The sequence below is a fragment of the Camellia sinensis genome, chromosome 3, assembly GCF_055761805.1.
Source record: "Camellia sinensis isolate YWXY chromosome 3, ASM5576180v1, whole genome shotgun sequence".
Taxonomy (NCBI): Eukaryota; Viridiplantae; Streptophyta; class Magnoliopsida; order Ericales; family Theaceae; genus Camellia; species Camellia sinensis.
The window spans coordinates 26518192-26543481 of NC_138963.1; the positions used below are offsets into that span (position 1 = coordinate 26518192).

The 25290-nt window shown below is 36.5% G+C and overlaps 2 protein-coding genes across 2 annotated transcripts; one reads left to right on the top strand and one right to left on the bottom strand.

Annotated features, from left to right (window-relative positions):
* Positions 1-9491: 9491 nt before the first annotated feature.
* Positions 9492-18357, top strand: LOC114313444 (BTB/POZ domain-containing protein At5g03250). The gene is made up of 7 exons (XM_028259834.2): positions 9492-9966; positions 11505-11574; positions 11755-12978; positions 13525-15297; positions 15450-16057; positions 16130-16383; positions 17962-18357. Exons 1-4 carry the CDS (start codon positions 9908-9910, stop codon positions 14005-14007), a joined length of 1836 nt encoding a protein of 611 aa, XP_028115635.1. The 5' UTR covers positions 9492-9907; the 3' UTR covers positions 14008-15297; positions 15450-16057; positions 16130-16383; positions 17962-18357.
* LOC114313445 (laccase-11-like) lies at positions 14908-18241 on the bottom strand. The gene is made up of 6 exons (XM_028259835.2): positions 17927-18241; positions 17600-17751; positions 16678-16922; positions 16478-16606; positions 15467-16387; positions 14908-15248 (listed from the first exon to the last, which is right to left on the bottom strand). The coding sequence occupies exons 1-6, from the start codon at positions 18020-18022 to the stop codon at positions 15118-15120; spliced, it is 1674 nt and encodes a 557-aa protein (XP_028115636.2). The 5' UTR covers positions 18023-18241; the 3' UTR covers positions 14908-15117.
* Positions 18358-25290: the final 6933 nt, after the last annotated feature.

Consider the following 25290-nt stretch of genomic DNA (forward strand, 5'->3'; position numbering starts at 1 on the left):
TTTGACAAAAGGGAGTCTAACCCACGCTCCTAGCTCCGGTCTGGTGCCTAAACACCTACATATATATATGAGCAGTGAGCTACAGCCTAGTGAATAACATAATGCATAAAGAGGTTAAGAATGAATGTCCATTCAGTATAGAAAACAGTCGATTAATTTAGTAAATCAGTCATTCAGTCGTAACAGTCATATGTGGTACATCCAATAGTAGGACGGTACAGTAAACAGTAAGTCTAAAAAGACCGAACAGTCAATGATGGCCATCATAGCAGTAAACAGAAGTTCCAAAATAGGAACTGACAGAGATCTCTGTAACAGTAGCAGTAACAGTAACAGTAGTTGCTAAGGATGCCACAATACAGTTCAGAATAAAGGACAAACATTCATTCAGTTAACAGTAAACAAATCAAAAACAGTTCAGTTGATCATTCAGGAAATATTCATTTTCGAACATATCTTTACAACATTGTTACTCACAGAGTTCTGGGCTACAAATAAGCTAGTACGCGTCTCTGGATGCCAACCCTACACAATTACAGAATGAACACACACTAAGCTACACAGTCGGAAAACAATAACGTAATCCCTATCTAGACTTGGTGTGGTTCTACATCAATATCCTCATTAAGATGCCTTAAACTAGGCCTAAGAATGCCTAGAATGGAATGAGGATGCAAAGATGCACTTTAAAAACATTTTCAGAAAATAGGGGTCTCGCTCGAGCGTGTCTATATCCGCTCGAGCGGACATGTAGACAAGGGTCTCCGCTCGAGCGTGAATAAATCCGCTCGAGCGGACTGCAAGCTACAGTAAAAGTACTAGATGTGTGAAAATCACGCTCGATTGGACGCTCGATACCCGCTCGAGCGTACAATACCCCGCTCGAGCGGACTGTAAAACAGTGCAAAGTGCTGGATGCACGAATTTCACGCTCGAGCGCCAGTAACTCCCCTCGAGCGTGAGTCCAAAATTTGGAATTTCCAAATTTGAACCTCAAGCTCAAAAACAAGTTTCAAAATACCAAATCCGATCCTTTTGGGCTAATTTTCTGGAAAATACTTCAAAACTCATAATATAACATGTTTCAAAGATCAATTTGAGAAATCAAAGCCCAAAGGTAGTTCAATTAAATCCAATTTCAAATCAATTTTCATGAACATAACTCAAACATGAAATGCATGAGTTTAAACCAATTCAAAGCTTCAATTACATGCTCTAATGAGCCAATTTCTTCCAAAACATGGTAAAATCATGAACTATGATCAAAAGATGAACATGCATGAAGCAATCTCATGAACAATAACTTCAAAACTCAAGAATGGCAACATGCATGCGTGATTTGAGCTACAATTCAACATGCTAGAACCAATTCATGACTTAGCTCTTCAATATGACATGAACCATGCAAGAACCAACTTAAAGACACAATTAAGAGGTTGAAATCCTTATCTAAGTCTTCAATTTAAGGTATGGAAGTCCTATTCTTGCAATCTTCCTACAATTTCTCCAAGTTTCCAAGCAAATATGAGATGAAAACAAGCTCTCTCTCCTATCACTCTCTCTAGTCGGCTATAGCAAGGAAAACAAATGGCTGAGCAAATGTGTGTCTAAGTGTAATCAAGTCTCAATGTGTTTGGTGTGGTGGCCCACTAGGATGGCATGTTGGTAATTAAGCCAACTATTGCAATTTATCCTTTATTTAATCTAATTAAATCATATCAAATCACATTTTAAATAAATATGCCATAAAATCACATTAATTCTAATTATCATAAATCATCAATCAATTTCAGATTCGGCCACCGATAAGGCCTTCAATTTGCAGTTTAAAGCATACAACATAACCAGATAATTTTAACAGTCAACAGATAGGTATGCACTTAAACAGATACACTTGATCAATCAGTTCAGTATTTCAATCAGTTCAATGACTATTTATAATCAGTCTCAGTTTAGCAATAATCAGTGGTTAATCAGTAAACAGTGGTGAGCGTTGTCACATTAAGTTCCACTTAGGTTCTCATTAAGCATGTGGCTTTAACCTCGTCACCTAGGTCAGATTCAAACAAAGACTGGCCGAGGTTACCAACCTTGGTTTCTTTGTTAATCTAACTGATATGTACTGAGTTTCAATCTGTGTCTGATTCTGCCGATATGGCAAGTCCAGGTTAATTCAACTTAGTTCAATTCTATTATATGTAAGTTAAAAAAACTCTGTCATATAACAAGTCTAAGTTATTCGTCATGTTTCAATCAAAAACATCGCCAACTTAGTTCAACTCTATTATATGCAAGTGTAATTCAGCTCTGCCATATAATAAGTCTAAGTTATTCGTCATGTTTAAAACAGAAACATTGCCAACTTAAGTTCAACTCTATTATATGCAAGTGTAATTCAACTCTGCCATAAAATAAGTCTAAGTTATTCGTCATGTTTCAACTAGAAACATCGCCAAATGACTGGTCAGTCATATGACACAAGTTCAAAAATCAAGCTAAGACTTTATTATTTATTCGGCTAATAACAAGAAACTTAAAAAACAAAAAATCTAATGATAAAAAAACTTCATATTGCAAGTATTCCAAGGTCTTGGCAACTTTTTACCTTCACTGTCTTTAAGCCAATATGCACCATTGCCCATGACCGAGATGATTCTATAAGGTCCCTCCCAATTTGGGCCAAGCTTGCCCTCTTTGGGATCCTTCTTGTTGCCGAAAACTTTTCTCAAGACAAGGTCCCCAACTTGAAACGCTCGTGGGTTAACCTTTTTGTTGTAAGCCTTGGCAAGCTGTTGCTGGTATGCCTCCAGTTGAATTGCTACTTTCTCCTTTCTTTCTTCCAGTAAGTCCAGATCTTGGGCTAAAAATGCATCATTAGTCACATTCTCCACTCCTTGAGTGCTCCCTGGGATGTCGACCTTTAATGGGATTACAGCCTCTGTGCCAAAAGCCATGGCAAATGGAGATTCCCCAGTTGATCTTCTCGGCATAGTCCGATATGCTCAGAGTACATTGGGCAACTCATCCACCCACTTTTCCTTTGCTGCTTCCAACCCCTTCTTAATCTCATCCAAGATAACTTTGTTGGATGCTTCTGTTTGTCCATTACTTTGAGGGAAGCTTGGAGTGGAATAGTAGTTTTTGATCTTGTACTTTGCACAGAAGCTTTTGATTAGCTTACTGTCAAATTGCGTACCATTGTTTGCTATTATTGCTCCTGGCATCCCAAACCCGATGATAATGTTCTTCCATATGAAGTTTTTCACATTAACATCTCGAATCTTTGCGAGGGGTTCAGCTTCTACCCACTTGGTGAAGTAATCTGTTGCCACTAGCAAGTACTTCCTTTGTCTAGTTACCTGAGGCAGCTGTCCAACAAGATCCATGCCCCATTGGGCAAATGGCCAAGGGCTGGATACTGGGTTTAAATTTGCTGCTGGTTGATGTATCTAAGGTGCAAACTTCTGACACTTTTCACACTTTCTGACATAGGCTTCAGCATCTTTCTGCATATAGAGCCACCAGTACCCATGAGTAATGGCCCTACGAGTAAGTGACCTGCCCCCTGTGTGGCTTCCATAAACTCCTTCATATATCTCATACAAGAAGTCTTCAACTTGTGAAGTATGCATACATCTCAAAAGGGGTCCAGTAAAAGATCTTCTGTAGAGATGCCCTTCTGCTGTCAGGTTGAATGTTGCCGACTTTAATCTAATCTTGTGTGCTTCTTTCTGATTATCTGGCAGTTTTTCATCTTTAAGGAATACTATTATTGTATCCATCCAATTTGGTCTCATATCCACACACATTGTTTCATGCTCTGTGTTCTATGGTTTTACACTTGGGCTGACAAGTACTCTACCATTATTGTCCTTGCTTCTCATGGTTTTATTGCGCTAGCCAGGTTGGCTAAGGCATCAGCATGGCTGTTGTCATCTCAGCTAACCTGTTGTAATCGGCAATTCTGGAATAAGGGTACCAGTTTGCCCACTTCCTTTACATAGGCTGATATGCTTTCATCTCGGGCAACGTATTCACCTGTCACCTGGTTGACGATAAGTTGGGAGCCACAGAAGACCATTACATCGTCGGCTTCCATTGCTGTTGCCAGTTTTAATTCTACTATCAGTGCTTCATACTCTACTTTGTTGTTTGAGGCTTTAAACCCCAAATGAATGGACTACTTCAGCATTTGCCCATCCGGGGATACTAGTACTACTCCTGCCCCCGCTCTTTGTCGGTTTAAACTTTCATCAACAAACAGGCGGAATAAGTCACCGACGTAAATACTGCAGGGTCTGAGTTTCTCTTCCTTCCTTTGTTCTGCTCTCCCCAGCTGGGTTTTTCCTTGTTCACCTGGACAATGTGTACCTCGGCTCAACGGAGCCCGATGTGTGATGGCGTCTAGTGTGAACTCGGCCACGAAGTCGGCCAAAACTTAGCCTTTGATTGTTGTTCTAGGTCTGAATTCCAGATTGTATTGGCCTAACACCACTGCCCATCTGGCTATCCTACCTGTCAGATCTCCTTGTTACAACAGGGACTTCAAAGGATGCTCAGTTAACACCACAATCTTGTGGGCTTGAAAGTAATGATTTAGCTTCTTGGAAGCCATTACTAAAGCCAGTGTTAGCTTCTCCAAGGATAGGTATCTGGTCTCAGTATCAACTGAGGTTTTGCTCACGTAGTAAACTGCCATTTGCTCTCCCTTGTCCTGGTTTCATCTACCAGGTCCCTTAGATGACCCCGTCTTACCAGGTCTTCCAGATGTGCCTTTAGGGCTCTGCACCCTTGAGTTAGATGCCCATTCTCATTGTGGTAGGCACAGTGTTTCCCCAGACTCCTTTCCATAAATTCACCAGGAAGCTTCTCTAGTGCTCTATAATAAGGTTGATTCTGGATTCTTTCCAAGACTTTGTAGACCAGAATCCAGAATACGGTAGTGACTACTTGTGTAGCCCTCAGTCCTGTCTCTTGTTTATTGTATCCATTATTACCTCAGCCTTGTTTTGGTGAGCCGTTCTTCTTCTATTTGGACGCTTTTGTTCCTGGCGGTCCTCCTCAACTCTCGCATACTTCTCTATCCTGGCCATTAGCTCCTCCATACTTTTTGGCAATATCTTTGCCAGTGATTTTCGAAGCAGACAATCATCTTTCAGGCCGTTTTTAAATGACACAACCGCCACCTCTTGGTTGCATCTGGTATTCAGTTGAACACCTGATAATACCTTTTGGCATAGGCCCTAAAGCTTTCATCCTCGCCAATTCTCAGAGCCATCAGGGCGCCCACCCTCAATGGCTGTAGTTTGTTTGTCATAAACCTGGCCACAAACATCTCGGCCAAGCCTTTCCAACTTTTCATAGTTCTTTTCGGCAACTTGTGAAACCAGTCTGATGTAATTTTCCCAAAGGATGAGGGAAACACTTTGCAGAGCAACGACTCGTTTCCGGTGTATAGTGCCATTGAGTTCAAGTACAAGCCGATGTGAAAGTTAAGGTCCAACTTACCGTCGTATATTTGGAACCTCGGCATATGGAACCTTTCGGAGCCTTAAATTTGTCAAACTCCACCGAGAGCTTGACCGGAGAGGTTACCTCGGTATCTTGTTGCTTCCTCTGGAGGTAATCCCTCAGATTCTCCTTGGTCCGTCCAGGAGCTGGGCTATCAACGGATTTCAGCCTCTTCGGTGCCCTACTCCCAGTATCATTATGAGTCCTCTTGGACCTTTCCCCATTAGTTGCGTCGAAAACAGTCCATTCCTTTGAACATGCCGATGTTCTTTAGGGTCAGCTTCCTTAGTACAATGCGTCTTTCGAGAATCTCCCCTTCTTGACTCTCCTCGCCCGACCTCCCTTGAAGGCCGGTGAGAGTGTTCCTTGGTCCCGGTGTGCTAGGGGACTGTAGGGACTATTTTCTGCCCTCCATTCTAGGCATTGTTCCTGGCCGTTGGAATCGCCGTGTCTTGTAACGGGAACGGTGGCTGCATGATGTTGTTCTGCATCATGAAGTTAACGACTGATTGCAGGTCAATTAATTTATCCGTCATTCCCTTCATCTCTTCGTCCCTCCGCATGCATCTATCTTTCCATACCTAGAGGTCATTCTCGTTATAATACCCGCATCGGTCTGCCTTCTTTGGTACATCTTCCTCATGGCCGACGTCCTTCTCTCCGGGATTCTGATACTGAGTTTCTTCACTGCAGTTATTCTTCTCTATGATAGGGTCAATGTGCTTACCACTCCCAGCAGGGATGTCGTCCCCTACCTTTTCTTTCTGTCCATCGTTGGCCATCTATTCTCCTTTCGTTCCCACAGACGGCGCCAAATTGTGTGTGCTATTTTCTGACCACACTGCGAAACAGGTACTCAGCTGGAGAACATCGATAGAATAGATTGCGCCCGAACGACCTGTAACAAAAAAAAAAGACTCCGGCGGTGGTTCGTCCACCCGGGGGCACTCGACGATCAAGTCAGTTATCTCTCAAAGATATCAAAAGTGTTTAACTCACTATTCAAAATACAAAAAGTGTACCTTAAACCCACGAGGGCGTCTTACTTTTATAACCAACACTGACCTGATCTCTATAGAAGCCTAGCTTTAATGGACTCTGGCTTAATGCCTATCCAGTACTCTCAAATAGATAAAGATAAACTTCCTAAGAGTTTTATCCTTATCTAGGCTGAAGTCCTCCCTCATTCTAGGACTCTTGTAAATTATCCGCTCATCTCGGATTCCGGTATCTTTGCAGATAACCTCAGCCTAGTCGGGATTACCTCGGCGTCAAGTCAAGGACACGTGGCATCTCGGCTGGCACTTCGGTACCATCTTGGCCACGTGTTGCTATCCAAAAAATATGTCACCACAAATAGTTTAGATTCATTTTGTATAGGGTAAATTACACTTTTCGTTTCACCAATTTCCTACTTTGACATTTTAAGTTTAATTTTTCTCACTTTGGTCCTTTATGTTTGTAATTCTTCTCACTTTGGCCCTTTATGTTTGCAATCCATCCTACTTTGACCCTTTATGTTTGTAATTCTTCCCATTTTATTCCTAAACTAACTTCCAAAAACTAACAGAATCTGCCACATCATTAACACATCAACTTTATGTGTGATGTAAAAAATTCACTAAATATGCAAAAAATAAAAAATAGAAAACAACAAAAAATGGAATTTTTTTTTAGTTTTTAGTAAACTTTTTTTTTTCAAATTTATTCATAAACATTATTACATTATAGATGCATTTAGATTAAATGCAGCTAAAAAAAGAAAAAAAAATTATTAAAGACGAAAAAAATGAAAATATACTAACTTAAACACCTGTATTGTCAATTCTGAAATGAAAAATTTACCATCGTTTTTTCGTCTTTAGTGAACTTTTTTTTTTAGTTAAATTTGTTTTTATTTTTTTAGCTGCATGTAATCTAAATGCATCTATAATGTAATAATGTTTATGAATAAATTTGAAAAAAAAGTTCACTAAAGACTAAAAAAAATTTCCAATTTTTTTGTTTTTTGTTTTTTATTTTTTGCATCTTTAGTGAATTTTTGACATCACATGTGGAGCTGATGTGTTAGTGATGTGATAAATTCTGTTACTTTTTTGGATGAAAGTTAGTCTAGGAGTAAAGTGGGAAGGATTACAAACATGAAGGGCCAAAGTGGAAAAAATTAAACTTAAAGGGCCAAAGTGGGAAAGATTGCAAACATGAAAGACCAAAGTGGAAAGGATTGTAAACATAAAGGGCCAAAGTGATAAAAATCAAATTTAAAGAGCCAAAGTAGGAAATGGGTGAAACTTTAGGGGGGCAAAGTGTAATTTATCCTTTTATATATGTTCTCTAAATTTTATCAATTTAATCTTCACCGCATGCCTATTTCTAGATAAATTCAGAGTCCTAAATTATGGGACCTTAGCTTTTTTGCCATATATACATTCGATGATTGATAGGCGGTGATAAAAAAGAGTTTAAAATTAGACAAAAAATGTCACAATACTTATTTCATATGTGGATTTCATACTTTATCAATTTAATTTCTACCACATATACCTATTTCTGGATAAATTCGGGATTCTAAATTCGTACCCTAGTGTTTTTTTGCTATATGTACATGCGAGGACTGATAGTCGGTGATCAAAGAGAGTTTAAAATTATACAAAAAATGTTACAATAATTATCACATAATATAAAAAATATATTATTATATTGAAATTAAAGTTTATGTTAGAGATTTAAGTCATATATAATAAAATATTTTTATACTACGTGATTATCCATTTGTAAATAATTTTAAGAGTAAATTAGAAAAAATTTAAAATATAAAAGGTTAAAGTAGGGGGGAAAAAAAAAATTTAAGGACAAAGTGAAAAAGTGACCAAGCATAAAGAGGACAAAGTGTGATTTACCTCTACTTATAATATATATATATATATATATATATCATATAATTACCAATGTGTCATTCTTTGTCTCATTTTGAATATAAGTTACGTTTTGGAGTAAATTGAAACGATAAAAAGTTAAAAAAAAACTTAAACCGTGAATGGCCAAGAGGCGGAAAAAAAAAAAATAAAGACCAAAGTTAAAAAATGACTAAATATAAAAGAATAAAGTAAAATTTATCTCTTATTTCAAGTAATTTTTTTTGTAAAAAATATTGGGAACAAAACATAGAGCTTGAGCTGGTAAGTTGTACTAAAATAAATTATGATTTTTCATTTTATTAATTTAAATAATAATTTTTTAATTTGATTTCAATCTAAATTATTTGACTATTTTTATGAAATAAAATTGATGAAAAAAATAATATTTTAGTAATTAAATTTAATAAAAAAATATATTTTAGACGTTTTTTTATAACTAGTGAGTAACACATATGATGTTTCTGTAATTCAAATAGACAAAAGTAAAAACAAATAATAAAAAACCGATATCATAATATGTAAGTTGGTTAAATAGTAAGCATGTTTGTAATGAAATCAAAAGTTTTGGATTCAAACCTCATCTGTGCAGTAATATAATAATTTCTATAATGACTCAAACACCTAGGGATTTTTTTTTTTTTGGTTGTAATTTTCTCAAAAATATTTTAATTACCTAATTTAAATATTTTTTTAAAATAATAAAAATACAACAAAAACTTCTATTTTTGTTAGGTTATGTTATTTGTAATAATCAAACTTCCATACCTTGCATACCATAACATTACTCTTTATATATATTTTTTTTGAATGAAGTCATACGCATCAATTAATATATCAATTAATATATTAATAGATAATGTGATATAATTTTAGAGACTTTAAATCTTTATAATATGTATAACTGGTGGAGTTCATAATTTTTAAAATGACAATGTCGTAGTATATATTGGTACATATTAATTGATAGGTGTAGCGCCATTGAGTTTATTAATTTTTTTAATTTTTTAATTTTTTTTTAATCAAGTCTTAAAACTCTTCGGGCCAGTATGAATAATTTAAGAAGGTAAGTAAATTTGGAAAATTGTTTTGATTTTGAGGTTTTTACAGAATAGATTGAATCTTAAATGGTAGATAAATTGTAGGGGAATAAAGCCATCTGTATAACTGCTTGATTGACATGCATTCAGATTCATATTCATATTCATATCACATCTCATCTACCCAATCCCCACACTGTCAGCATTTCACGTAATCACATCTACCGATTCCTTCTCCCCCTTCACTGCCTCCATTAGACTCGGAACTCCCATCTCTCTCTATGGACCCAACTACCAGAACACCACCCTTCACTTCCACTATTCACATACATATCTTTTCTTTTTCTGTTTTTCTTCTTCTTCTTCTTCTTCTTCTTCTTCTTCTTCTTCAATCAATTCATTCTTTATGTTTGTCAATGCTCAGAAGAACAATTATAACACATGGCGTTCGTGAGGCTTGGTTCCAAATCTGAAGCATTTCGCCTTGAAGGCCAAACTTGGTAAACACTGGTTCCTTTTCTACTTCTCGCGTTTGATTCCATTTTCCTTTTTGACTGACATGGGTTGTTGTTAAATCGGGAAATATGAAATGGGTTGTTGTCAAATCTTTGGTATTACAATGCATTCCATTTGGATTTGATGGGTTTTTGTATTTTGTTATTGTAATTTCTTGATGATATCTGTGAATGTGTTTGTTAAAATGCCGCTGTCGATGTGAAGTAGCATGGTTTTAATTCTATCTCACTCACATGTAGAATTTAGCTTGCAAACAAATCTTCATTGGACTACATTTTGGATGTCTTACGATTGAAGACATTGCATCCAATTGAGCTCACATACAGGGCATTCTTTAACATCTATTTTCCAATACATTTTTTTACAAAGTGGTCGTATAAATCCTATGATAGTTCAACTAAAAGCCTTTTGCAGGGTCATGCCTAGTAGTTGTAATGTAAACATTTTGCTAACCGTCCTAATCAACTGAGTAGGAAGCCTATGCCATCTTCCTCCCTCAAGTCTCCTGTTGGGACTTGTTTAATTATATGATAGCCAAAATAGTTGCTTACATCTAATGTTGTTCATGTATTTGAGCTTTGACATCTCAGCAAAGAGGCTATATGCTTAGAAAATTTTAGACATTAGTGGACTTACTGAGGGGTTGATTATTGCCTTGCAATCTTTGGTCAATTATTTTTATTTAATAAGATATCATTGCAGTTTATTGTAATAATATATATATATATATATTTTTCATTTTAAAATATGTCCTTGCCTATAGATTTATCCCAAAAAAAAAAAATGTTCTTGCCTATAGATAGATTCTCACCAGGCCTCAACGAGAGTAATATAGTACACGTTATAATTAGGTTGCACGCAAAGAGTGGTGACGAGATAAAAGTTTTTGAGACATAACTCTAGAAGATTATGGATTTTTGCTTTTGCCTCTCCTATGAACTAAATGTGCTATTACTCGTCACAAATCTTCTTGCGCCAATGTTTATTATTATGGTTAGCAATTAGGAGTTTATGATCTAGTCTCACATTCATTACCTGATCCCACAATGATTTAGTATCACTCCATATCTGCTAACTTCATATTGCAGGCTAGAATTTTTGCTCTTACATCATCTATTGACTTATCATTATCACAATCGGGCATGATGTGGTGGAAATGGTTCACTGTAGAGGTTGTTGCAATAGTCCCGAGAAGGGTTAGCTGCACCTTGGTTCTCTAAGTCAAAACCTGGTCATTTTCATTGCATTGAATAATTTGATTGATGCAAGTTAGTAGGACAGTCTGTGAATTGGTACTCACCTGAGCTAAATTCAGGAAGTTGGATTTTGTCACCAAAACTGGAGACGCAAACTGTCACCCAATATGCTTATGAGCCTATATTAATTCTCATAACATGCTACATCACTTGATACCCTGAATATATACATAATTTAGTGAATGGTTTGTTTTGTCACCTTGTATTAAGCCTATGAGAAATACTTCACTGTAATTTCATGGAGCGTCTTTATGCTCTCTTTTCAGGCATTGCACAAGTGGGCTTCCAAGTGATGTCACTATTGAAATTGGAGAGATGTCCTTTCATCTTCACAAGGTGCATTTTGTTTAATTAAGTTCAACTTTTAATTTGTTGCTTGAATGCACACCGAAATTATGAAATTATTCACATGCATGCTTTCTACAATTCATCATTTTTTTAATCAATTCAACCTAGTGCATATCAATGCTGGTTTTTTAATTTTTTATTTTCTTCCTCCATTTTGACATGCTTCAGTTTCCCTTGCTATCAAGAAGTGGACTACTAGAAAAGTATATCAGAGATTTTTGCAGTGATGATGGATCAATTTGTGTGTTGCAACTTCATGATCTGCCTGGTGGAGCTAAAGCATTTGTGCTCATTGCTAAATTTTGCTACGGCGTGAAAATGGAGCTCACTGCTTTGAATGTAGTTGCTCTCAGGTGTGCAGCTGAGTATCTTCAAATGAATGAAGATTTTGGGGAGGGAAATCTCATTGTCCAAACAGAGACTTTTCTTAATGAAGTCTTTGGCAATTGGGCAGACACAGTCAAGGCTCTCAATACCTGTGAAGAAGTTCTACAATTTGCAGAGGAACTTCACATTGTTTCCAGATGCATAAGTTCCTTGGCAACGAAAGCTTGTGCAGATACAAACTTACTTAATTGGCCTGTGGCAGGATCCAATAGCATGCCGAGCACAACAGGTGCTGTTTTATGGAATGGAATATCTACTACATCAAAACCGCAACCCGTGGGTGATGATTGGTGGTATGAGGATGTGTCTTTTCTTTCTTTACCTCTCTATAAACGATTGATTCAAGCTGTTGAACTGGGAGGCATGAACTCTGAAAGAATTGCTGGTTCACTCATGTTTTATGCTAAGAGGCATGTCCCCTTGATGAATAGGCAATCTAACTTCAAGGACACAAATGACATTAACCCCGGGTCAACAACCATATCTGCCCCTCCCGAGGCAGATCAGAGGGCTCTCCTTGAAGAGATTGTGGAGTTACTTCCTAATCCGAAAGGGGTTACACATACTAAGTCTCTGCTTAAGCTACTCCACGCAGCCATGATTCTACATGCAAGTCCCTCATGCAGAGAGAATTTAGAAAAAAGGGTAGGGGCACAGTTAGACCAAGCCTCTTTGGAAGATCTACTAATACCGAATATGGGCTACTCAGTGGAGACTCTCTATGATATAGACTGTTTTCAGAGGATTCTTGATCATTTCATGGCAATGGATCAGGCTGAAGCTGCATCTTCTCCTTGCATAGCTGAAGAGGGAGAGTTGATCGAAGGGGCTTCTTCACTAACATCGATAACAATGGTGGCCAATTTGGTGGATGCATACCTTGCTGATGTGGCCCCTGATGTTAATTTGAAGTTCCCAAAATTCCAGTCGCTTGCTGCTGCCATCCCTGATTATGCCAGGCCACTTGCTGATGCCATTTATCGTGCAATTGATATATATTTGAAGGTAAAAAATCCTCCAAATGCTTTTGGAAAATTTGTTAAAAATTATTGTTGTCTTACACAAGGTATGATGAAATTCAAGAAATTTGGATTTTTTAAAAGAAACATTCTGAAAAGTTTGGATTTGTATGTGAATGTGCATTACATAGATTGATATTAGATAATTGAAAATGATAAACACTGTTCAATCACTGATTTTACTTAAAAAAGTTTTGCTATGCATCAATATGTTCAATGGTTTTTACAGCTTTCGAAGCCGGTTTTGCTTAACCATTACTGCTTTTTCTGATTGGGACTTCTAATACATGCAACCACATAGTTATTAACAGCCAGAACCTTCATATTGTCTTGCCCTTTGTCAGTTAAGGTCTCATACTTCACCTGTAAAAATAAGTTAACATGCGAAGACTTTCACCAAGAAAAGTACACTACAAAAAGGCAAATTCCAAAATTTTGGACTTCGACTGTACTTTTAGTAAGCTTGGTCACCCTTTTTCTAACCAGTAAAGTTGTGTACTTTTGAGCATGCTAACACATTTCACAACTTCAGGCACATCCTTGGCTCACAGATTCTGAGCGGGAACAGATCTGCAGACTTATGAACTGCCAGAAGCTCTCATTAGAGGCTAGCACCCATGCAGCCCAAAATGAGAGGCTACCTCTCCGAGTGATTGTCCAAGTCCTATTCTTTGAACAGCTTCGGCTGCGTACATCAATTTCTGGTTGGTTCTTTGTCTCTGGCAATCTTGAGAACTCACAAAATCCCAATGCAAACCTTGCACTCACTACCCAAGACAGAGCTGTGGGGATTGATGATGTGAGGGAACGTGTTTCTGAGCTTGAAAAGGAGTGCCAGACCATGAGACAAGAGATTCAGAACATAGTGAAGACAAAGAGAAGTTGGAACATTTTTTGGAGACGAAAACCCCGGCATACTAATTCTAAAGAATCTAAGGCCTCAAGTTTAAAGGCACCACCACCAGCATCTGTGAATGGACAGAAAAATCATGAAAATGGCGAGTCAAGAAACTAAAATTTGAAGGTTCAAGTAACACTACATCATGTCGGTATATTTTTTTATTTTTAAATTAATAGAGAATCTTCCCCTCCCCTAATGCTAGGTTGTTTCCTCTTTTTATTTATTTTTATTCATTAAATAATGCCAATAGCTTCTTTTTTTAATTATTATTTTTTTTTTTCTTTAGATGCTAGCTTGTATTTTTTCGTTATCCCTCAATTGTATTTACAAGTTTCTGTTCTCCATACTAGCCTGAATTATGATTTTGTTAAAAGATCATTGGAGGACTAGTAAAATGAATTTCTTTTACTATCATGAGCCAATCATTGTAAAGGATGGTTTTGTCAAGATTTGGAGGATGAAGATAGGGTTTGGGTAGGATTCTTTCAATGTTCTATGGCTTTTTGGCTAATATATCTGCTGCAGCATTAATTAATTTTGTAACCTGCTGTGTGTTCCAGAGCGAGACAAGTATCTGGCTAGGTTTATGCTATTCTACAGGTCCGTCGAGCAGGAGCTCATCACTAAGTTAGCCTATGTTTCCTGATGCTGGCATACCATTTGTGGGTAGTTTAAACTCGCTGAACGGGGTGGCTTTAATAGGGAGATTTATTCAGTTTACTGCTGAACTTTTTATGTTGTAGGTATGCACTTTTAGTCAATTAGAATTGGTTTAAGATGTTGATGTAATTTGCTTCACTATATTAGTTATACTTGCACAGTCTCGTCTTGTAGACGCTATTCTATCTGTATCTAGGCTTTGCCTTCAAAACACCATACACACATTTTATCTCATTCTCTGCTTAACATGGTTTCAGAAAGCCCTCATGTTCTTACCTTCAGAATTTTGTTCCTTGATGTTTGTCAGATATGTTCTTTATTATCGGGAGTAGGATTTCAGAGGCACTTCTTGGAGTTCATTTATTTATTATCTTTACGGAGTTTAATGGAAACTCCAAAACAATATCTTAGCATTACAATTATGGAAATCTCATCCCAAACAGTCAGCTGCAAGTTTTTGCAGGAAAAGTGATTACAATTTTGACTTGGGTAAATTGAGGGGAAAAGGAGAAACTTTCAGCTTCACTGAGAGAGTCACGCTCTTTCTTCTTTGATTTGCAATATCTAGCAGGGTGGAAGGTCTTTCGGAGGTGGTAGAACAGATTCTTCTGCTGACTTCCCATTCTTGACTACAAATGCCATCTTTAGCCCCCACGTTGTATGAAGTTCTAGATGACAATGCATGAACCAGACACCTATTCAAACATAGATAGATATGTTAGCATCTTCTTCAAATTTGAAAAGGTGTGCATCTATGGCTAATCTAAGTATCTAAGCCATTTTATTAAATTTACAATAATAACTTGAGTTATTAAGAAGTTTGTATCTGAATGTCTAAAACTCCCTGATCTTGTGTGCTTTCATGGTTTCTGCACTATATCTATGTGTGCTTGCAGTACTTGTGTACATTTACCTGGATTATCAGCTCTGAACCTGATAGCAGTCCAACCTCCAGTAGGAACACCAACTGTATTTCTCTCTGGAGGATCGACCAAGTTGAATTTAGCCGGGTCTTTTTTAGGATCAAAGTTTCCAATCCCACTCCCAACAACAAAAAAGTTGAACCCATGAAGACGAAAGGGGTGTGATTCAGCAGAGAAGATTAGTGTCTTGTAAGACCAATTCAACTGTAGAATTGAAAGGCAGCTTACTGAGCCGGTCCCCATGGCAGTTCCAAGGTTAGCTGTAAGCGGTGCTCCCGTGTAGTTAAATGGAGCAAGAGGCTTGTCTGGGAAATCAGTTCTAAAAACTCCTGAGACGTCGAAATAATGAGCCTGTAAAAGCCCAATCTTAGGCATCACAAATGTTATGTTGTTTAATGAAGCTACTACTTGTGTTCCTTTTTGGCAAGTCGGGCATGGGTTAATTCCTAACCCAATGGTGTAAAAAAGATGGCGGTCAATCTGAAGAGGGACTTTTGCCGGAAATCGTGGGCTGTTGAGACTTTTGAGCTTGCTATTATAGCTCATTGCAAACTTGGTGTCATTGGAAACCGGTAATTGGGGTAAGATTGGTAGAACTGAATTTGGGATGCCTTCGTATTGTAAAATAGCTGTAACAGGTTTGTTGTCCACAGTAATTGGTGCATCCATGAAAGGCCTGGCAGCCATGAAGTAGCGCTTTGGAGATTGGTCAGCTTTGACGAGAACATTTGTGGTTTGGCCAGGCACGATCAGTATAGCTTTGGTCGTGAAGGGCTTGGTGTAAACTGCATCGATCTCCACAACCGTCATGCTATGACCGGCTATGGCAAAGAAGTGCTCATCATTAAGTGCAGCATTGATGATCCTCAAGAGATAAGTTTTTCCAAACTCAACCTCCATTGCAAAGGTATCTATTATAGTAGAAAAAATATATGATTAACATAAATATAACATAATTTGAAGAAGTTTGTATATTTTTGTAAGGAGAACTAGGGTTTTACGTTTCTCAGAGCGCGGAAAAAGTGGTCCTGGTTTTCCATTGATAGTATGAGCATTGGAGGGTTGTGGTGGCAAGCCCAACTTATTAGCTTGGGTAACAATTGTTTCGACATCTTGATTCCACCATTCTCCTGCATTGCATACACATGTTAGATATGTATTAACTTCGAGAATTCTTATTATTATGTGTAGTAAAACTGACCTAAAATTATGTTAGTTTCCCGGTGAGGCTGAGGGAATGGAAATGGAGTCCCTTCCTTCGGCATGATAACAATGGCACCATAAACTGTTGCTCTTAGCCACAGGATGTGTGCATGCCACCATAAAGTTCCTCTTTGATCCGTAACTGTGAAATTGTAAATATAGCTACGGCCGTTTTTAATTGGACACTGTGTTATATATGCCGGTCCATCTGCCCAACCGTTGCGAAACTGTTTCAAGTCATGCCTGCTTATGCAAGCTCACACAGAATGTTATGCAATGATAGATTTGTTCACATCAAAATGCACTAGGTAGCACGAACATAGACGTGCAACACGACATGGACACACTAATACATAGATTTCCAAAAAATACAGGACACAACATGCTTTGGACACTGCTAAAATTTTGTATTTTTACAAATTTATTATATGTTATATATATGAATCTTTTATCAAAAAATAATGAAAAATATGTAACATAATACTAATTACATGAAAAAACTATATATTTCATAACTTAATTATCAAGATATCATTCACGTAACAATTATATTCTAAAAACTGCAAAACAATTATAGAACATTATAATACACATGATATATTTTATCTTGTAAATATTTCAAACCATATTTAGTGTTCATAACTTGTATTTTAAAGAATGTAAAATATTGTTATTATGAAGGTATACATAGGACATGTTCAAAGTGTTCAAGAAGTATCGCCAAAGTGTCTGCGAAGTATCGGTAAGGGTATAATATTATGAATTTGATTTTTTAATTAAGACATGTTGAAGTAGTGTTGAACACGCTCTTCGGAGTGTCTGAAGAGTGTCGGTGTCTGACTCTGACATGCTTCCTACGTAGAAGTGTCCGTGTTTCTTAGCAAATGCATATATATATATCTCCATCAATAGAAACATACCAATGGATGGACATGTTGTATTGTGCATGGTTGGTAACATTTACAAGGACTTGATCTCCTTCTCTAACATAAATGCTAGGCCCTGGGAACATCCCATTCACTGTCACTATTGGTTTGGCATTGCACAATCTGCTCACATTCTTCACTTGTATCTGAAACATCAAAAAGGAAGAACAAGAAAACCAGCTTATTTTTTTGCAGTAACGTTACAAACATCGACTGTATCCAAATTCTGTGTCACTAGCATTGTTGTATTTTTAGTAAATGCACACAAGGTTATGAAATGGAAAAAAAAAATCACATCAAGGGTAAAAGCATAGAACCTACATTGAAGTCATACTTCTTCAATGCTGCGTTGGCAGGAAAAAAATGAAAAATGAGGAACAAAGTGATGAAAGGGAGACATCCTTGCAGTGTCACCATTTTTATCTTATGAAAGTTTGCTGATGATTGATGACTGAGTTGTGAAGAGTGTGTTTTTGGATGCTATGGAATGTTGGGATTTATAGGAGCTGATTTAGAAGAAGCTTAAGTTGATGGTTTAAGAAGAGCTGGAAGTAGAGTTCCGATGGACTACAGGTAAAGCAAGTGCAAAGAGTTGAACAAAGCTTTGAAGCAGCTGTGAGGAGTTGAGATATCCATGTAATGTTTGTTACCAATACATTTACATGTATATATGACTGTATATTGTCTAGGGATATAAAATATTGCATATAGAGTACCTTGAAAGGTGATAATGAGTGACCAACTTTACATTATTTTTGAATATTTTGTTCCAAATTGCCAGCTAGATTCACTAAGATAGGGTTTTATGCATAAGATATTGTGAATAGGTGGAAGAACATGAGGGCATCCTCATATCATCCACATTTTTAATGGGCATTGTCCAAAAGATGGTTGAGATGTCCCTGTAAGCTGAAAAGGGTTCTTGGGCATTCACCATTTGTCTTACGTGGGGCTGCCCCATGACCGCTTTGCTCCTACACCTGGATTGATTACTGGACAGAAATGGACGGGGCTAGTTGCTCTACTAAGTCCGGTGGCAAGTTTAGTGGCATCGACTCATCATAGTGACACTAGCTTGGGGGCTGTTTACAAATACGGGTGATATTAGCTTAAGGCTAGGGTTTCAATTTGGTTGGTTGGGGTCGGCTCCAACCCAACCAAGGGCGTGGCATAAATTTTGTGCAACAACGTAATGTACTTAAAAAATGTCTTAAGAACATGTCCAGAATTCGAAATATGTGAATTAGATTTATCTTGAATTTTACTCACATCACACCAAGTCTAAATCTAAACTATAGATTTAAATTTTTGGAACTTTTTTAGGAACATAAATACAAAAGAAAAAAAGAAGAAGGTATGTACTGAATGGTTACAAGATTTTTTATGTTTGAAACATGTTAACAGGGCTATTTGAAAAAACAGGTTTATTATTACAAAAAATGAATGAATTTTGTGGCTGGTGAATTTTTAAATGACAAAGAACATTTGGTTGGGTGGACCATGGATCAGCAACCAGCCTGGCTGTGTTGTTTCAGCCCATGGTACAGTGCTACATCCCATCCGTATATCTATATATATAAGAATCGCTTAGCTGTTTGAGATTAGTTTTTTCTTTCTGATTTTGTCTTTTTATTTTGAATAATTTATTAATGGTGACCTATATGTTGAGTGAAGTTTTTTTTCGTAATTATGCAAATATTTTTGGTCAATTATGCAACAAGTTTTTTTTTGTAATTACGCAAATATTGTTGGTCAATTATGAAATAGGTTTTTTCGTAATTACGCAAACATTCTTGGTCAATTATGAAATATAATTATTTTTTTTAATTTTTTAACAAATTACAAATACACCTATAAGGTTTGTTTAAAATATGAATCGGTCTTATAATACTAGAAATTACAACAATCGTTTGTTATAAATTTTAATTTACACAATAATCAGTGAAAAAAAAAACTATTCTCATATGCAATAATAAATTATCAAAAATTGTTTATTGAAAAATATCTCTCATATCATTAAAAACCTTTAATTGACTTAATAATTTATTTATTAACAAAATGATTAACTGAAAAATATTTTTCATATCATTAAAAATTATTAATTTACTTAATGATTTACTTATTAATAAAATTGGTCATTTGTTATGCTAGTGTTATTTATGTATTAATAAAATTAGTCATTTCTATGTACATGTATTTTTTTACTTTTTTATTAGTTCAGTGAATTATCTTAGTAGTTTTTTTTTCAAATGAAAGAATTTATCTTAGTATTTGTTTTATATTTATCTGTTGAGAAAAGTTACGCACCATAATTTTCTTTATTATAAATTCAGAAGGAATATATTATTAGGTGTATAACAAATCAAAAAATTATACGTATTATATCACATAATTCTATCATATATATAATGATTTCTTCTATTCAATTTCATAAAACAATATTCTAATTTTTAAAAAAATTATCAAAATATAAAACCTAAATATACTGTAATAATAGTTTGTGAGTTTTTTTAAACTAGTATATATATCTATATATATATATAAGAAGCTCTTTTTTCTTATGGCTTGTCATTTCTTTTCCTATTTTGCCCTTAATTTATTTTGAAATTGCAATTTTGCCCTTTAATTGGTTGGTGAAACAATTTGAGTGGTGGCATTTTGGAAATTTTGTTAGACATTTTGGTTGCTTTGGTTGGGAAGTTTTGTTTTGGGTTGTCTATTTTGCCCTTAGCTTTTTTGAATTTTCTATTTTCCCTTTTATTTTGTATAATTTATAAATGGTATATCAAATTGAATGAGGATTTTTATTGATAAATCTCATTTAGAAGTGTTTTAATTGAAAAAGTCCATGAAGAAATTTATTAATCCATTTAGTCCCATGTATGTATAGTTTTATTCCATAAAGTCTTTTTTCTTGATTTATACTTTTTTTTAGACTCTTATGCCCTTATATTTAATTTTGATACCCTTACAAATAATTTTTGAACGGTTAGCAATTTTATGATGTAAATATTCATATTTTAACATTCACATTGGTAAGAATGTAATTGGCCCGTGGCCCGTGGGCGATATGAAGATCGCCCCCGGGCCGGGGCGGGCCCGATTCGTTGACGATGTGAATATTCACGTTGACATGTCAACATTCACATTGATAGAAGTATAAAATTGGCCTGCGGCCCGTGGGCGGCCCGAAACCCGCCCGTGGCCCGTGGGCTGCCCGGGACGGGCCCGACCCGTTGACAATATGAATATTCACATTAACATATTAACATTCACGTTGATAGGAGTGTAAAATTAACCTGCGGCCTGTAGGCGGCCCGAAACCCGCTCGCGGGCCCGGACCAACCCGTTTACAATGTGAATATTCACATTGACATGTTAACATTTACATTGATAGGAATGTAAAATTGGCCCGTGGCCTGTAGGCGGCCGGAAGCCTGCCCGTTGCCCAGGGCGGGGCGAGCTGTAAATATTCATATTTTAACATTCACATTGGTAAGAATGTAAAATTGGCCCGTGGCCCGTGGGCGGTCCGAAGCTCGCCCCCGAGCCGGGGCGGGCCCGGTCCGTTGACAATGTGAATATTCATATTGACATGTTAAAATTCACATTGATAGAAGTGTAAAATTGGCCTGCGGCCCGTAGGGGGCCTGAAACCGGCCCGCGGTCCGTGGGCTAGCCGGGGCAAGCCTGGCCCGGCCCGTTGACAATGTGAATATTCACATTAATATATTAACATTCACGTTGATAGGAGTGTAAAATTGACCCGCGGCCCGTAGGCGGCCCCAAACCAGCTTGTGGGCTCGGCCCGTTTACAATGTGAATATTTACATTGACATGCTAACATTCACATTGATAGGAGTGTAAAATTGGCCTGTGGCCCGTGGGCGGCCCGAAATCGGCCCGCGGGGCCGGCCCGTCCCGTTTACAATGTGAATATTCACATTGACATGTTAACATTCACATTGATAAAAGTGTAAAATTGGCTCGTGGCCCGTGGACGGCCCGAAGCCCGCCCGTTACCCTGGGCGGGGCGGGCTGTAAATATTCATGTTTTAACATTCACATTGGTAAGAATGTAAAATTGTCCTGTGGCCCCTAGACGGTCCGAAGCTCTTCCTAGGCCGGGGCGGGCCCAGTCCGTTGACAATGTGAATATTCACATTGACATGTTAACATTCACATTGATAGAAGTGTAAAATTGGCCCGTGGCCCGTGGGCTTCCCGGGACGAGCCCGGTCCGGCCCGTTGACAATGTGAATATTCACATTAACATATTAGCATTCACGTTGATAGGAGTGTAAAATTGACCCGCGGCCTGTAAGCGGCCCGAAACCCGCCCGCGGGCCCGGCCCGGCCCGTTTACAATGTGAATATTCACATTGACATGTTAACATTAACATTGATAAGAGTGTAAAATTGGCCCGCGGCCCGGAGCGGGTTCAACCTCTTGACAATATAAATATTCACATTGACATGTTAATATTCACATTGATAGGAGTGTAAAATTGGCCCGCGGCCCGTGAGCTACCTAAAGCCCTCCCGCGGCCCGGGGCAAGCTCGTTTGGGCCCAGGCCCGAGCCCAGCCCGAGAACTTGGGCTAGGACTTGGGTCATCACTTTGAAGCTCGGCCCGTATAAGGCCCATTAAGGCTCGGCCCGCGGCCCGGCCCGCCAGAGGCCCGATGTCTTTTTAGTGGAAAATAATAAAATTTTGACAGAAAAAATTAAAAAGAATTAAAAAAAATGGCGAGGCTCACCCAAGCCTGACCCAAGCCCCTTGGCTTGATCCACCAAGGTACCCAAAGCCTGAATACCTTTGTGCTAGGGCTAGGGCCTAGGCCTAATTTTTTTGGCCCGTGGGCCAGTCCGGCCCGGCCCGGCCTGAATTTTGGCAAGCACCCACGAGGCTTTACATGGGTTGGCCCGGGCCTGGGCTGGGCCGAGCTCCTACACATTGATGATATGAACATTCACATTGACGGTATGAACATTTATATTGACAGTGTGAACATTCGCATTGACGATGTGAACATTCACATTAGGGATATTTTGGTAATTATGTCACTCATAGGATGTGAACATTCACATTAGGGGTATTTTGGTAATTATGTCACCCACAGGACTTATTGAAACATAAAAAAATAACGTGGACTAAATGGAACATAAGTAGATGAAAATGGTATTTTGGTCTTTTTACCTCAAATAGGAACATTCAACATTTACATTAACAGTGTGAACATTCACATTGACGATGTGAACATTCACATTAAGGGTATTTTGGTAATTATGTCACCTATAGGATGTGAACATTCACATTAGGGGTATTTTGATAATTATGTTACCCATAGGACTTATTAAAACATAAGAAAATAATGTGGATTAAATGGAACATAAGTAGATGAAAAGGGTATTTTGGTCTTCTTACCTCAAATAGGAACATTCACATTGACGGTGTGAACATTCACATTAGGGTTATTTTGGTAATTATGTCACCCATAGGACTTATTGAAACATAAAAAAATAATGTGGACTATATGGAACATAAGTAGATGAAAATGGTATTTTAGTCTTCTTACCTCAAATAGGACCTAATGGAATAGTAAAAAAGAATATGAGTTTGATGGAATAAAGCTTTTAGAAAAAGAATTTATCAAAAAAGCTCCCATTTGAATAAATGTTTTCGTGCGAACATTCTGGTCAATTGTAAAACATAAATATTTTATTTTTTAGTAAATTGCAAATACACCCATAATGTTTGTTTAAAATATGATTTAGTCCTATAATATTACAAATTACACCTATCGTTTGTTATGAATTTCAATTTAACCCAATAAGCAAAAAAATAAAAATAAATAACTACTCTCCTACGCAATAATAAATTATCAAAATTGTTCATTGAACAATATTTCTCATATCATTAAAAACTGTTGATTGACTTAATGTTTTATTTATTAACAAAATGGTTAACTGAAAGATATTTTTCATATTATTAAAAATTGTTAATTGACTTAAGAATTTATTTATTAATAAAATTGATCATTTGTTATGCGAGTATGATTTATTTATTAATAAAATGGGTCATTTGTATATATATATATATATGTATTCTCTTTTGCTTCTTTATTAATTCATTTTTTTTTTTAAGATGGGGAATTATCTTATTTCTTTTATACTAAAATGTATACTTTATTTTGTTTATCTTTATGTCTTCACATTTAATCTTACTGAAAAAGAAAAGAATATAATTATGTTAAAATGATAGGATTTATTATATTTTTTCTTCTTATTATTTGTAATGCAATTTATATAATTCTATCATATATCTAATAATTTATTCTATTTAGTTTTATACAATAATATTTTTATTTTTAAAAATTATTAAAATATAAAACTTAAATATACTGTAATAGTACGGCCTTTGTAACTAGTATATGAGGTTGGGCTTTGCGTTTGAGGCCTCACAAAAATTACATGCCAGGCCTTCTCTAGAAATGAGAGCACAAAACTAGTGCTCGCACTCTCTCTCTCTCTCGCCCTCCTATTTTTAGTTCTGCTTTTTTATTTTTTCAAATACACATATGACAAGTATAGCATATAAAAACCAACAATTCAAATACTATAAAGATCAGTTTGGATTGGTGTGGCTTAAAAATCAAGGGATTCGAGGTCAAACTGATAGAAAAACAATAAAAAAAAGTCGAGATAGAATATATATATAGAGAGAGAATTTCAAACATGATTTTAAATGACTAGTCTTATGTGGTAATTTCAGATAGTTAGTTTGATAACCCAGAAAATGTGGTCTAGATTTTTACCTAGAATGTATTTGTGTGGTGAAGATTGCATGAGCATAGTATGATGTTTATGTGTGAAATGAATCTGAATCACATATTAAAAATTCTAAGTATAATTTATGGGTTTGTAGCATCACATGTTTTAAATCTATCATGATAAAACTATTTAACTCATTTTGAAATTCATAAGTAAACTATCATATCTAAATATGAGTTATTGTCTTTGAATGATTAAGATCAAATCCCTTTATTTGAAATCTACATTCATCCAAATCGAACCTAAGGATAAGCATACGTTTAGATTTTGGATTTATAGAGATAAAAGAAAAAAAAAGAGAAAAAAGTGAAAATATAATTTGTACTTCACATACTTTTTCCCTCTATAAATCCCTTCACAAATTCAAGATTCAACACAAAAACATGCTGGATGTGATTGCACCTTTTGATTTTTGAAACAGAGATTTAGGATTCCAACATAACATTACCTACTAAAATAAAAAAAAATTCACATGTTATGTTATTTCTGAAAATGATTGATCCTAATGGTTTTTAAAGTGCATTATAGGTGATACCATTTTGATGATGTTGATATCTTTCTTATCTTGAAACCCTAGGAGATTTCTTAAGAAATCCTTCACCCGATTGTTTCTCACTCATCCTCAGACCAGAGATGCCCTCTTCAAGCATAATATGCTTGTACTTTTTATCAAAAAATATCTCAAAAGAGCGTTCTCTTATCGTAATCATTATTCCACAATCTTCTCGAGACTCATATGTATGTATATATATATATATATATAGTAGAACAAGGAGAAATTTGTTAATAATTTCCGAGGGGGGACGTAATGAGCCTTACCTCTCATGCAATAGAAGAAAAAATGCATACAAA